The 13,763-nt window shown below is 35.8% G+C and overlaps 1 protein-coding gene across 1 annotated transcript in view; it reads right to left on the bottom strand.

Moving 5' to 3' along the window:
• Positions 1 to 13,145, bottom strand: part of ELP4 (elongator acetyltransferase complex subunit 4) — a gene marked incomplete at its 3' end in the record, with an annotated part of 61,452 nt that extends 48,307 nt beyond the window's left edge. The window contains exons 1-3 of the mRNA XM_009700111.1: positions 13,123 to 13,145; positions 9,673 to 9,706; positions 3,422 to 3,541 (exon numbers count right to left, since the gene is read on the bottom strand). Coding sequence (XP_009698413.1) covers positions 3,422 to 3,541; positions 9,673 to 9,706; positions 13,123 to 13,145 — 177 coding nt within the window. The remainder of the gene's footprint in view (positions 1 to 3,421; positions 3,542 to 9,672; positions 9,707 to 13,122) is intronic.
• Between the last annotated feature and the right edge of the window lie 618 nt (positions 13,146 to 13,763).

Genomic DNA, 13,763 nt, shown 5'->3' with positions numbered 1-13,763 from the left:
CATAGAAATGCAGCCACCACAGATACAGATTGATTTTTTTTTTTTTTTTTTTAAAAAAGACTGGAACCATACCTTGGCACTAACAAGGAGAATGGGTGTAAAGAACTAAGCTGTTATATAGTTACCGTATTTTTATGGCTTCCAGAAGTCAGTTTAGTAGCCAGCCTAACTTAGAGTGCATGCAAGCCTGTTCTAATTTTGGCTACAGTGATGTTCAAGGAAATATTCAACCCTCCTTGCTTGCTGTTTCTTGCAAAAAGCGTAACAATGTTTCATTTAAGATTTTCTCTGTAATAAATATAACTGTATACTCAAATTTGTATGTTCCATTCTCAAACACATACACTATAAGCAATTTCAAAATAGCTAGCATTAACTTTAGAGTGCTGAATTATAAAAAAAATACAGTCACTAAACACAGTGAAGTTAAGAAAATGGATACAAGAAAAAACCCTATCTACTTTATTAGTTTCTCTTGTTTTTAAGCTTGAGTAGATAACAGCATTTCAGAATTTGTAGTCTAAACTTAATAAGGTATGGTACTGAAAATGGAATGTTAAGACACAATGTTTCCTTCAGTCATTTTATTATTGAATTAGTTTTCCATTTACCAATGCAATCAGTTTTATTTTATGATTGATCACAGAAGTATACCATACTATTGCTTACATTATATACTATTCCTAGTATTTATGCCCTTATAGTAAAAAGTTGCCTTGTGTTGAAGAATAGAGATTGAACAGAAATGCTTTCAAATGTTTGAAATACTTTCTAAAAAATAGCATGTATATAGTTCTGTAGGTTTTACCAGAGGTGTATAATTTTTCAGCATTACGTCTTAATGCCAATTTCCTGAAGGAGCTTTGACTACAAAAGGCATGAATATGTTTTCAAAGGATGATGGATAAATTGGTGGGTGGTAATATAATATATCTTAGGCAGCTGATCAGGGCTTTTTATCCTCTACTTGTCTTTTAGTTATACACAATTTCAAGATAATTATGGTCTATAAGAATGTCTTTTCCCCTTCCTACTACCAGCAATATTTGTCTTGGTTATAGGTTCAAGAGACTTCCAATCACATCATAAAATTAGAATAGGGCAACTATGGCATCTCAGCAGAGAATTGAATGTATAAATAGACTGACCACACAATACAGACATAAGGCAGTTAATGAATTGCCTTTATGTAAAACACCAGTTAATTAGAATACTAGCTATAGAATATACTGAATCCATACTTGAATTTTATAACATAAAAACCAAGCATAAGATGTATAATTCAGGTTGATATGTACCACATCTCTGTTGCCTTTCCAGTAAAGAATGCAGTCCAATCGCATACTGAAAATAATTACTAATCTCATTAAATAAAATTAAATGTTATTTGACAGCTAGGTATGTTATATTAAAATCCTGACTTGGTGGAGACAGCTCATTTGTATGACAGGAGAGGACTTCTTGAAGCACCTGAATGTACCCTCCTTTAAAAAAATCAAGTGAGGCACTCATAGGGAAAAATCCTCTATTTCTGTGATTTGGAGACCTAACTGTGGCCAATGCCAGCCTTAGATCGACTTTTCCCAGGTGAGGCAATAATGTTTTTTAGGTACACATACTGGCATTTCAAGAAGTGTCTAAGCTTTCCAAGTGTGAGAGTACATAATTTTCTAGATTGATGCCTAGCATACTGCAGGGTTATTTCACTGAAGCAATTTCCAGACAGCAATACAAATCAGAGAAATCAACTCTACTATGCCTTGTCTGTCAAGCAAAGGAAGTGTTGAATAGTCAAGGTAAGAGTAAAAGAGCATAGACAAGAGTATTGTTGGATATATAAACACACAGAGGGAGAAAACAAGACAAAATTATGTTTTCCTCAACTTTCCTGTAGTAGTATTGTCCACCTATTTAGAACCTCTTACAGTTACACCACTATGAGTTACAACAGAGGAATGTAGTACTATTATCCAGCATCTGCCCCTGAAAAGTAAGAAGGAAAACTTATTCTAAATTAGATAGCAGAGCTCAATGAGTCACATCGAACTAACGGACCACAAACTCAAACTGGTACAAGAGGGATAGATACATGTAACAATGTCTGTTGCTTAACTTGCAAAAGCATAAAAATAACAGGCTCTAGGAAAAAAATTGCATGAACAATTGATTCAAAGGTGACTGAAAGAAGAATAAAATGTATGTTAGCTACTGCATTTTAAGAAATTTTAATGCCGTGCAATAAAAATATTAATTTGAATAATTTTGACAAGAAAAACAATGGCAACGATCATGTAATGCACAGTCAGAGAGTCAATGACTTGATTATCAGTTACTTAAAATGAAATATTATTAAAACATACAGCATGTTCTTAGGTAGTTCATACTTCACAATCAAAATCTAACCTATTTGTTTAGGCTATATGCTAAACCACGAGAACGAACGATAAAAATTTCACCCCTATATGAACCCTCTTTAGGTTCAAGATCATATTAAAAATTATTAGATTTTTCATAACCACAATCATATAATTTCATTAAGGATATACTTTTTCATGAAGATAATACTGAATAGATAAGGCATAGAATCTACCATCACTAGGTAGGAAAAAAGAAAAGTTATCATTTTGTCCAGAAATAGTCTCTGAAGACTCTTAAGGAAATAGCCAGACTTCACTTGATGCAGAAGTAATCAGTAAATTATATGTTACTTCTGATATTAGAAAAAAGCAGCCTTAGAAAGACATAAAATATTTAATGAAATTTTGTAAGATTATCCTCACACTTCAGCATTTTTTGCAGTGTTGATCAGGCTCTTTTCCTTATATAATTTCCTTATAATGAAAACTGTCAGTGTTTGATTAGGAGCTCACTGAAGTCTGAAAGGAACCTTTCTATATGACCTGATCCAAAGCTGACCATGTTTCCTAGCAGAAAAAAGACAGTCAGAATGAAATACATGTGTAAAGGAAGTTGTAAAGATGTTAAAAGGTATTTTTCTTTTCTATAGGAAACTACAATAAATATCTACACAAATTGTACACTGTTTTCACCACAATATATTGGAAGCAGCTTAACTACTCTTCCTGATAGGCAGGTGGAAACTGTAAACAGTTGAGTTTACTCAAACCATTCGACTAAGCCAGCTAGTCTGTCTGGTTTTTGTCCGTAACCAAAAAAAAGCAGGCTCCTAGCCTGATTTGGCCTGGGGAGGATCTTACTCCATTGCCTGTAGATGGAGCCTACTGAGTTAAATTTAATTCCCAAATCTGGCTAGTGTAAATACTCCTGCACTTCCCAACACATTCTTATGATTCACCAAGATTAGTTAATTTCTTACTACACAATAGATACACTTTAAAATGTATTTAAATTCATGAAGAGATTACAGCTTTACTTGTCAAAAACTATGAGTATTCTTTACCTTTAAGATGTTGTCAGGATGCTCTTTAGCAGAAGCAACAAACAAGTCATGTCCACAGACAACTCCCTCTGCGAGAAAATACTTCAACAACAAATTACAGTAAAGACCATATTTATCTTCCTCTGTGAAAACAAAAATGGTTGGAATTTTTTCTTTTTTTGTCAGATAAATCACCCACCTGTATTTTCATAACACTGTAAAAGCCCTTTTTTGGCCCACCTCCTAGATTATATAATGTACAACAGAGATAATAGGTAAAATATGATTCCAAAGCTTTAAAAATAATGCTTGATAATACTGTATTCCTATTTTTTCAAGCCAGAGAAATAGTTCTCAATCAGATATTTGATTCTAAGATATGGATGGGATACAGCAATAGTGTTATCTTCCTAACAAGGTTTCCCGTAAGCATCAACTAAGATTACCGAAATCACAGTTCAAAGGGAAAGGCTTTTGATCATTGAGTTAATATTTATATTCATAGAATCATAGAATGGTTTGGTTGGAAAGGACCATAAAGATGAGCTAGTTCCAACTCCCCTGCCATAGGCAGGAACACCTTCCACTCGACCAGGTTGCTCAGAGCCTCATCCAACCTGGCTTTGAACACTTCCAGGGATGGTGCATTCACAACTTCTCTGGGCAACCTGTTGCAGTGCCTCACCACCCTCACAGGGAAGAATTTAGCATCTAATTTAAAGCTACCCTTTTTCCATTTTAAGTCATTGCCCTTTGTCCTATCGCTACATGCCCTTGTAAAAAGTCCCTCCCTCTTAATGCTTAAAATATTAATCAACTTGCTTAAAATATCTATTAATAGATGCTTTAATATTTAATATTTAATATTTGGCATGCTAAAGGTATATAAAGGTATCAATTCTTAAAGAGACATTCTTACATCTGCATTTCTTTCAGAACTGCTAGAACTGCAAAAATAGGCAAAACAAATGGATATATTGAAAAAACAGAAAATTTGCAATGCCATTTTTGAAAGCTATCCAGAGCAACATCATGAACACATTCAAAAGACACATGAACTTACAGTTTAAGAAGTGAGACAATACTTTCTAACAGACATTGTGAATACTAGCCTTCTGAAATAAAAATACAAACTCCCACTGGCTTCAGAAAGGCTAGTATTTCCTTCAGCTTTTTTGTTGCAAGTTAAGTATCATAAATTACCAGAATTAGAAAGTCTCAATGAGCTTCAAAGAATTAAAACTTACCATAACTCAAAACTATGGAGGAAGTGAACGAGTAAGTAACAACTGAAATTTGAACCATCTCTGGTTTTCTTTATTTTTTGGAAATAACAATAGCAATGTTAATGCTAGCAAAAAAAAAACCTAACAATCTAACTACCCAGTTCTTTGTCCAGTAAAATTTTAGATCACGCCCTTTGGAACAACATACATTTATTTAGAAAGATTATCTGAAATATTTTGTTTGGGAGAAAAGTAAATGCAACAATGTAACATTTCACTTTTTCATCTGTTAATCTGGCTGTTGGAAGATAATATACAGGGATATTGTGGCAGAAAAATACAGATAGATAGATTTTCTTTATGCAGAACCAACAAGATTCTTAATCCATTCTTTGCATGACTTGGAAACAATTTCCTCCCTATTACAAATCTCATATGAAAATATTAAAAAAGAAAACTCCAAAGCCAACAACAAAGGCTGAAAATAAGAAAGTTGTCATTCATATCTAACTTCTAAAAAATATTAAAGAAGGAAAACAAAAAGAATATAACTTTGATACATATCAGAATAGTATGCTTTGGAGCTTAAGAGTTAAAAAGAACCAATGAAGTGGAGTGCGAGGAAAGAAGGGAGGAAAGAAAGAAGAAGGGAGGAAAGAAAGAAGAAGGGAGGAAAGAAAGAAGAAGGGAGGAAAGAAAGAAGAAGGGAGGAAAGAAAGAAGAAGGGAGGAAAGAAAGAAGAAGGGAGGAAAGAAATAGCGTCAAAATTACTTACTTTGTTGTTAAGGAGAAATACTTAAATAAGTTTCCCTTTCATTAAACCCAAGAAATGAACTAGAAGTGACTCTAAAGCAACATTTCAAGATAGAGAAAAATGTTTCGTAACACAGTCATTGAGACAGGAAATTACATAAAACTGGACATCCAAATAAGCCAAAGGCAAAACAATAATTACAACACTGTCATTACTAGTATTAGTCATTGATATGTTCAGTTTACTGTAGAGTCTGAGGGTTTTAAGAACTCAGATTGTATTAATATAATTTACCTTTCACACTGTTAACCTGCTTAGTAGGCCATACTAGCCTTCTAACGTACTTTCAATAACACATTTATTTTTATTTTTAGAAATAACAGTCTAGTGAAAAATACAGACAGAGCAGTATTGTGAAAAGTACAGTACTGACAAAAGCTTACTGTTGACAGCACTGGCTTCCTTATTAAAATTTCAGCAGGTATTTCCAAAAGCATTACAGAATTACAAACTGCAATTTCCTTGAAAGTTTGGAGCTTTTAATTAAATACTTCATGTCATTTACTATCACATGCTTAAAAAGCCATAGTGTTACTGAAGAACTGTTTTCCTAGCAACTCAGCTCCATACATTGTGCTTCAACTGAGGATGTGGATCCATGTATGAGACTAGGATGGAGACAAGACTCAATTCAGATAAAACTGAAGCATTACAGCTGCAGAAGCAAAAAGTAGAACTGACACTATCTAAAGTTTTGAAGAAGTATTACAGTCTCATTTTGTAAATATAGTTTTTGGAGCCTGCTTAGATCTTAAACTGCTTCAACAAGAGAAAAATAAAACTCATATGGAGGTAATTCTCCCCTATAACTGAAGTCCAGGAATATATACCGCTCCTGCCTGCTAAATGTTGTCTCTCTCTAGTTATTTATGCTTTGGTTGCTTACTGCAATATAATTGGTAATATATTATTCACAGTATATTGACTTCCATGTGCTACTCTCCATCTACAAAGCTCTCAATTTAAGAGCCAAAGCCATCTAGAAATCATAGTGACACCATGATATCTACTATTTATTTTTTTTTAATTATCCGAGCTACCTGAAAGACACCACCAAGCCTCCCATATAATCCCATCACTGCAGCAGATGTCAGTGGAGGGAGCCAGTTTTGTTAGACCTCCTTCCCTTTGAACAAAAGAAGAAAAGGGACACTAGTCAGGTGCTCTGGAAGGATCCTCAGCTGTAACATTTACGTCATCCTTGGTGAATCAAGAATCTTGATTCATTCATTTTTATCTACAGGTTAAAGTTCACCTTCTTCACCATTTGAGGCAGAGAAACACTGAATTGTATTGCATATGGACAGGACTTAACTGACATTTAATGGAATAAAAGCCAGTATCTCATTTAGCCCAAGTATTTTATGGTTTGTGTACGTGCGTGCAACCATACAGTCTTTCTGGATCATCATTTTTGATACTAATTATTCCTTAGAAAGTAAGCAACATGCTCGATTTTGTGCCAAACGTAACACGGAAACTCCATAAACCATGGATAAATATACGAAATTGTACTGTGTGTTGATGATTACTTAACTAAACTAAGAGGAAATAAGGCTGCAGTAGTTAAGAAGAATTTTTACTCAATTTTGATTTGAAATGCAGAAATGTTAAAACCAACTATAGAATTGAAGCAATGAGAACCAGGGATATAAACCCTTTTACTGACTCATCCAAGTTTATAATTCTTTTTGTTGAGTGATAGACTTATTTGTAATATAACAGGACTAGAGAGGTTCTTACACTGCCATACCCTTCCAAAACATATTTTGCAAAACAATAAGGAATTTTCAATTTAGAAAACTAAAAATATTTACATTCAGTGTAAGGACATATCATTCTAGCATTAGCCTTTCCTTCAGTTTTCTTACATTGATTTTCATAACAGTAAACTTACAGTAAAAATAGGAAATGAACTATTGGAGAGTGATCTAAATATAAAACACCTTGTAGTCTGCTACAGTACTCTAAGGATTAAATGTGTCTCAGAAAGCCTTTACAAACAGTGTATCTTGAATTGTTAAAGTCAATGCATCTGTAAGAATCCCTCAGTTCTTCAATTTGTCAGATAGAGGATGGCTTTTTATTGATTCATTTCTAGGTCACTAAACTTTTGTGGTATTCAAAAGATCTAAAGTGCACCCATATGGGGCTTTTCTGATAGCATCTATTGTACCCGGGCTTCAATAGTTACGTTACTATTCAAAACCATAGGAGTACAGCTTTCTTCTTGTAAATAAACAAACAATTCATTTAGCACAGGTACTTCAGTGGCTCACTGATTACTTTCATAGATGAATGAAATACTTTGAAGTATATTTGTTTTCTGGTAACGCTTGGACTTACTATTTTGATGGCTAGGATAAATTCTCAAACGGTATCTTTATTTTTCAAAATTACACCCACATCCAAAAGAACTATCTCCATTCTGTATGGAGAAACTAACACATAAGTGCATTTTAGTCAGCAAAATACTTAAGACAAGCCTGGCCCAAATCTTTATTCTTTAGCCTCCATACTAAAGGGCTGTGCTGTCAGCAGCCTTCATTGTGAACTTTACTTCTAGCTAATAAAGCACATAAACAAATAAGACTCTTGCAGCTGCAGACTCTTTTCTGAGTTCAGTCACTGCAAGTCACACAACAGTCTGCAGCGCGCTCTGATTCTTTTTGAACAAAGAGCGTTCTACAGCTAAGTAGCAGGTGAGTAACTAGTGAAGCGTAAAACTATACAAGGAAAAGAGATTATTTACCTAGAAGTTATGCATATTGTCTCCAGGACAAAACCTCTTCTGATCCTTCAGATAAGGACATAAATAAAATAGTTTATTGTGATCATTATCCATTGGTCTTTTGCCACACAACAGTATGCTTTCATGGCTAAAATAGTCATGAAGAAAAAAGCAGCATTGTCAGTATCAGTGCAATGAATTCCAATATATAACCATGTTGAAAACTAAGGATAAAGAGCAATTCCTATTTATGGCTCTTTTCACCCCTAGACTGTATAGGCTACTGAACACGTAAGAGACATTCTCAACATCTCTGTGCCTGGACTACTTGTAGCTACTACTCAGAGAAATCAGTGGGTCGTAGAACTAGATACAAAATTTTAAGGCACTGCAGTTTAGCTAGGGCACAGAAAACAAAGAGAGCAGATACGAGTAAGGCACTGTAAATATGTAATTTATATAAAAATTAAGGGCAAAAATCTCATCTAATTATAGAAATCGGTATGTAAACATGTGGCCTTAAGAAAAAAATCTCTAGCCATAACCACTCCCTCTGCACTAAAACTGTGTGGCTTAAAAAAAAAAATCTTTAGCCATAACCACTCCCTCTGCACAGAGGTATTCATGTTCCAAGAGGAGGATGGAGAATAAAAATAATAAAAATATAATTTGAAAAGGAAAAAAAAAGTCACAAACAAAATCTTCCATAAGGTAACAAGCACGTATAGATCATATTTCTAATAGCTGACTTTTAAACATCAGTATACTAAATGGCATGAAGGTCTTTGAAAAACTCCAGAAGTAATTTGTACTATAATTGCTTAAAATGATGAGACCTATAAGAGGAAAAAATAAGACTGCAACAATGTAATGCACAGATAGCTTATTTTATTTCCTCTGTACAAAGTCTAGACAGGTTGCCCTAAAGCTGCCAAAAGCCTGTCATAGCCTATCAGTATTGATCATTTTTTCACCAGATACTTCTACAGTAGAGTATTGTGACCTAAGGTGTGTCTTTCTGTAGCTATGAACTATCTCTCTGAATTGCTGCAGGTTATAAGATACGATTATTTTAATAATCTGAAATTCCATTTAAAAGATACTTTACTAATGTCCATATTTACTAAGCTTGAGGGGATATACTTTGTGTCACTTGCATTTAATTAGCACATGCCAAAACAGAGTTGTCGAACATATAAGTTACAATATTTGGCATTTGGCCATACTTCAGGAAGGTGAATTCTGGTAACTTGTATTTTGTAGAATTATATTTAGCAAATCACTGTTTTGTACCTCTCTGGAGATTATCTTTTTCAGCTTTAAAAAGATGATAAATTCAATTACATTGACAAGCGAAGAGAGCTCTTACCAGTCAGGTTAAATAACATGTCTAACAAAAATAATAGTAGCTAATTAAAGTAGCTGAAACTGCTTTAAGGCTTAAAATGTACTAGTATAGACCTGCTTTTAACCAGACAACTTTAAACTTTTAATAATTGACCTGAGCTACCAACAAAACTCCTCCTACAGATAATCTTTAAAACATTTAGCCATCAATGACCTCGTCAAAACTAGAGCATCTTAAAGGTATGCAAGAATAGGTTCTTATAGGGTACCCAGGACAGACCTATTAGAGTGTGCTGCAACTCACTAAGCAGAATGTGCTATATAAACAAGGCTTATATTTAAAAAACAAAATAAGATCCTCCCTGAAACTCCTCTTGAGGCTGGTAAAACAGACATACAACAGGTTGAAGTGTATCAGAGAGGGGAGTCTGGAAAGAAGTCTGCTTAATCAACAGCTATACTATTTGTTTTGAAAGGGGAGATTCTTCTAGAAAGCTAATCTGGAGCAGTTTAAGATGAAACAACAAACACATGGTCTTACATTCACATTGAACAAACTGTTTTGATAGTGTTCAAATTTCATTTCACGCAGAGTCAGGATGCTTGTTTTACCACTTCTTATACACCCACTACAGTAAGATCTTTTGAAACTAAAGTACTAGTTAAAATCCTAAACATTCTTGCTATATGAACAAATCCCAGAAAGTTTCAAGTTCCACTAGTTGCATGAGACTACCATGTGCTTCAACTCTTAATTCTCACATAAACAAAACACTGTCAAAAGAATATATTATAGAACTAAGTTCAACTGAAAACCATGATGCTCTTTATTATGAATCAGGTTTTAAAAAATTGTGCACTTATATTTCAAACAATATTTTACAGTCTTATCAAGTAACCTGTGCCATTACTACATCTTCAGAACCAACAGTTAAAATAAATATTTTAATACCCTGAATCTACTATTATTTGGTTAAATTAACCAAGATAATGTGTCAAATAATGAAGATGAGCATTTAATTTGCAAAGGGAGCTAAGCTAAAAGTAATGCAATTTATTCTTGCCTTAGAGAATGTTGAAGGAAGGGGGAAGAATTTAACCTTTTTGTAACACTTGGAGTACAACACAGAGAGATCTTCCTAGGAGGTTTATCACTGACAGCTTCAATCTTGTATAATATTAAGCTTGCCTAGACTAATCTCATGACAGAATTTTTTCGTATACTGGCAGGTTATTCTAACAATGCAGTTACAATTCTACCTGCACCAACTTTAAAAATTAGTTTAAAAATTTTTAGACTAACGTCTCATAATTAAATATAGTTCTTACTCTAAGACTTTTTGTATATAATTATATTTTTCAAAATAATACATGGCAAGTCTTATTTGGGAAAAAAAATTAGCTTTCAAAAAGAGAGATTCTCCTTTGTGTTTCTGTGAGGCTAAGTTTTATATCAGATCACAAATAAACAACCAACATAGGGGATAAGTACATTAAAACCCACCACTGACTTTTGCCAGCTATGCACTCAGAGGAGCAGAAAAAAAAATTCAGGTAAAAATCCTATCATTTTCAAATCATTGAGCCTTGTCATCTCTTTCATTAGAACACAAAACTCACTGCCTTCGTACTTGCTTCATCTGGTGCCATTAAGGTCAGGTCAAACGGATAGCTAACCCTATGCTCAACAGTAGCCAGAAGCAGATATTTAGGAAGAGGTAATAAGAACTGAACAAGCAAATCTGATGCTTCACCCAAGCACTTGCTCAGCCTCCCACCATTTGTAGCTCAAGGACTTCCTTAGCCGGACCTGGTATCCACTAACCTAGTAATGCAAATGGCTTTCTCTTCCATCAAGCTGCCCAGTTTCCACTGAGACCATGACTTTTTTTTACATCCATAACACTCTATAGTGAAGTATTCTACCACTTAATCACATACCATCTGAAGAACGACTTTTGTTTAATTACAATTTTCCAGTTAGTAGGTTCATTTGATGCCACTCGGTTTATCAATTGGAATGGGCAGTGAATTTGTAATGGGAAGGCAAAAGCAAACTCGTCTACTTTCATAATATCTGATCTGTGTAAAATATGGTAGGTTCTAACATTTTTTTCCTTCTTCCTTTGCCCATAGCAAGATTGCAGCTCTTCTCAAACTGAGAAGAGAAAGATCTTTACTTAAAGCAGTAAAAGATAAAACTTCTATCATTTTTCCTGAATTCACAGAAATTTGGATTTCATGAGGAAATTAAGCTTAACTGGCACTTTCTGCCTTGAAAAAGGCCATGTACTTTCCCTCTTAGTCCTCACTGTGCAGTCCTTCTTTCCCTTGTGCTGGCTCTGGTACTCATGTCACTTGTTAGTGAGCTGATTCAGGTCACTAGACAGAGAGAAAAGTATCCACTCTTTAACTGGGTGAGTTTTCTGTCAACTTGGGAGAGATGAGAGTTGAAAAGCACTAGCACCAGCTCAAAGAACAAGATTGCACAGCCAGGAATGGGGAGAAGGATTTGGACAACTTCTTTCAGCAATAGTGAACTGCTGTATCAATTCAGTTTTCTCAAAAAATCTGAACTTAAATGGTAGCCATTACGCAAATGGTGGCCTATATGGAATGAAGTAACGTCAGTTATTTTTTCTGGCAGGCAACTACACAAATTACTTAATCTGTACCACAACACACACTAATTTACACATTTTATGTAAAAATCAAGATTTTCAGATTCAGTGAGACAGCAACACCTGTCTCTAATGATAGACAAAATGCAGAAATAAAAACTAGCCTTAAAGTAACACCAAGCCATAACAAGAGCAATTACCTTGCTCACCAGAAAACAGTGCTGTTCAGCCTCTAGTGCAGGTTCACATGAGCTCTACACCAACAAAAGCTAACACGATGTAATCCCAATAGTAGCTAAACCTGATTTCAAATAAGTTCTCCCTAAATCTGTTAGTGTTAAGACTAATTAAAAATACTACAACAATTCAAAATATTTAATGAAAATTCTAGATAAAAATGCAGTCTCCCAGGTGATGGCTGATATTCCACACTGAAAGTAAACACATATAAAATGTTGAGACCACATTGTTTCTAGCTTTGATTATGAGAATGCCATTTGAAATAGTGTCATAAGCATTACTAAAGTGAAGATAAATGGCATGTCCTGCTTATCCTCTATCCAGTTCATTATCTCATACAGAAAGATTATTCAACATATTGGCTGCTACTTACATCCTTGTATTGGGTTTGCGTGGTGGTGGGGCTACAGGGGTGGCTTCTGTGAGAAGCTGCTAGAAGCTTCCCCCATGTTCGATGGAGCCAATGCCAAGAAGGACCTGCCGCTGGCCAAGGCTGAGCCCATCAGCGATGGTGGTAGCACCTCTGGGATAACAGAGTTAAGAAGGGGGAAAAAAACTGCTGCAGAGCAGCAGCTGGGAGAGAGGAGTGAGAAGATGTGATAGCAAGAACTCTGCAGACCCCCAAGTCAGTGCAGAAGAAGGAGAAGGAGGAAGTGCTGCAGGCCTGGAGCAGAGATTCCCCACTAGCCCATGGTGAGGCCGGCTGTCCTCCCATGGAGGCCCACGTTGAATCAGATCCCCACCTGCAGCCTGGGGAGGACCCCATGCCGGGGCAAGGGGATGCCCAAAGGAGGCTGGGACCCCATGGGAAACCCATGCTGGTGCAGGCTCCTGGCAGGACCCCATGGAGAGAGAGAAGCCCAGGCTGGGGCAGGTTTGCTGGCCGGGCTTGTGACCCTGCAGGGGACCCAGGCTGGAGCAGTCTGTGCCTGAAGGGCTGCACCTCGGAGAAGGGACCCATGATGGAGCAATTCATGAAGAAATGCAGCCCATGAGGACTCACGTTGGAGAAGTTCATGGAGGACTGTCTCCTGTGGGACGGACCCCACGCTGGAGCAGAGGAAGAGTGTGAGGAATTCTCCCCCTGAGGAGGAAGGAATGGCAGAGACAACGTGTGATGAACCGACCACAAACCCCATTCCCCGTCGCCCTGTGCCACTTGGGTGGAGGAGGGAGAGAAATTGGGAATGAAGTTGAGCCCGGGAGGAAAGGAGAGGTGAGGGGAAGGTCTTTCAAGATTTGGTTTCATTTCTCATTACCCTACTCTGATTTGTTTGGCAATAAATTAAACTAATTTCCCCAAGTTGAGTCTGTTTTGCCTGTGACAGTAACTGGTGAGCGATCTCTCCTTCTCCTTATCTCAACCCATGAGCCTTTCATTACA

The sequence above is a fragment of the Cariama cristata genome, unplaced genomic scaffold (assembly GCF_000690535.1).
Source record: "Cariama cristata isolate BGI_N322 unplaced genomic scaffold, ASM69053v1 scaffold160, whole genome shotgun sequence".
Classification (NCBI taxonomy): domain Eukaryota; kingdom Metazoa; phylum Chordata; class Aves; order Cariamiformes; family Cariamidae; genus Cariama; species Cariama cristata.
This window is presented reverse-complemented; position numbering and strand designations above follow the sequence as displayed.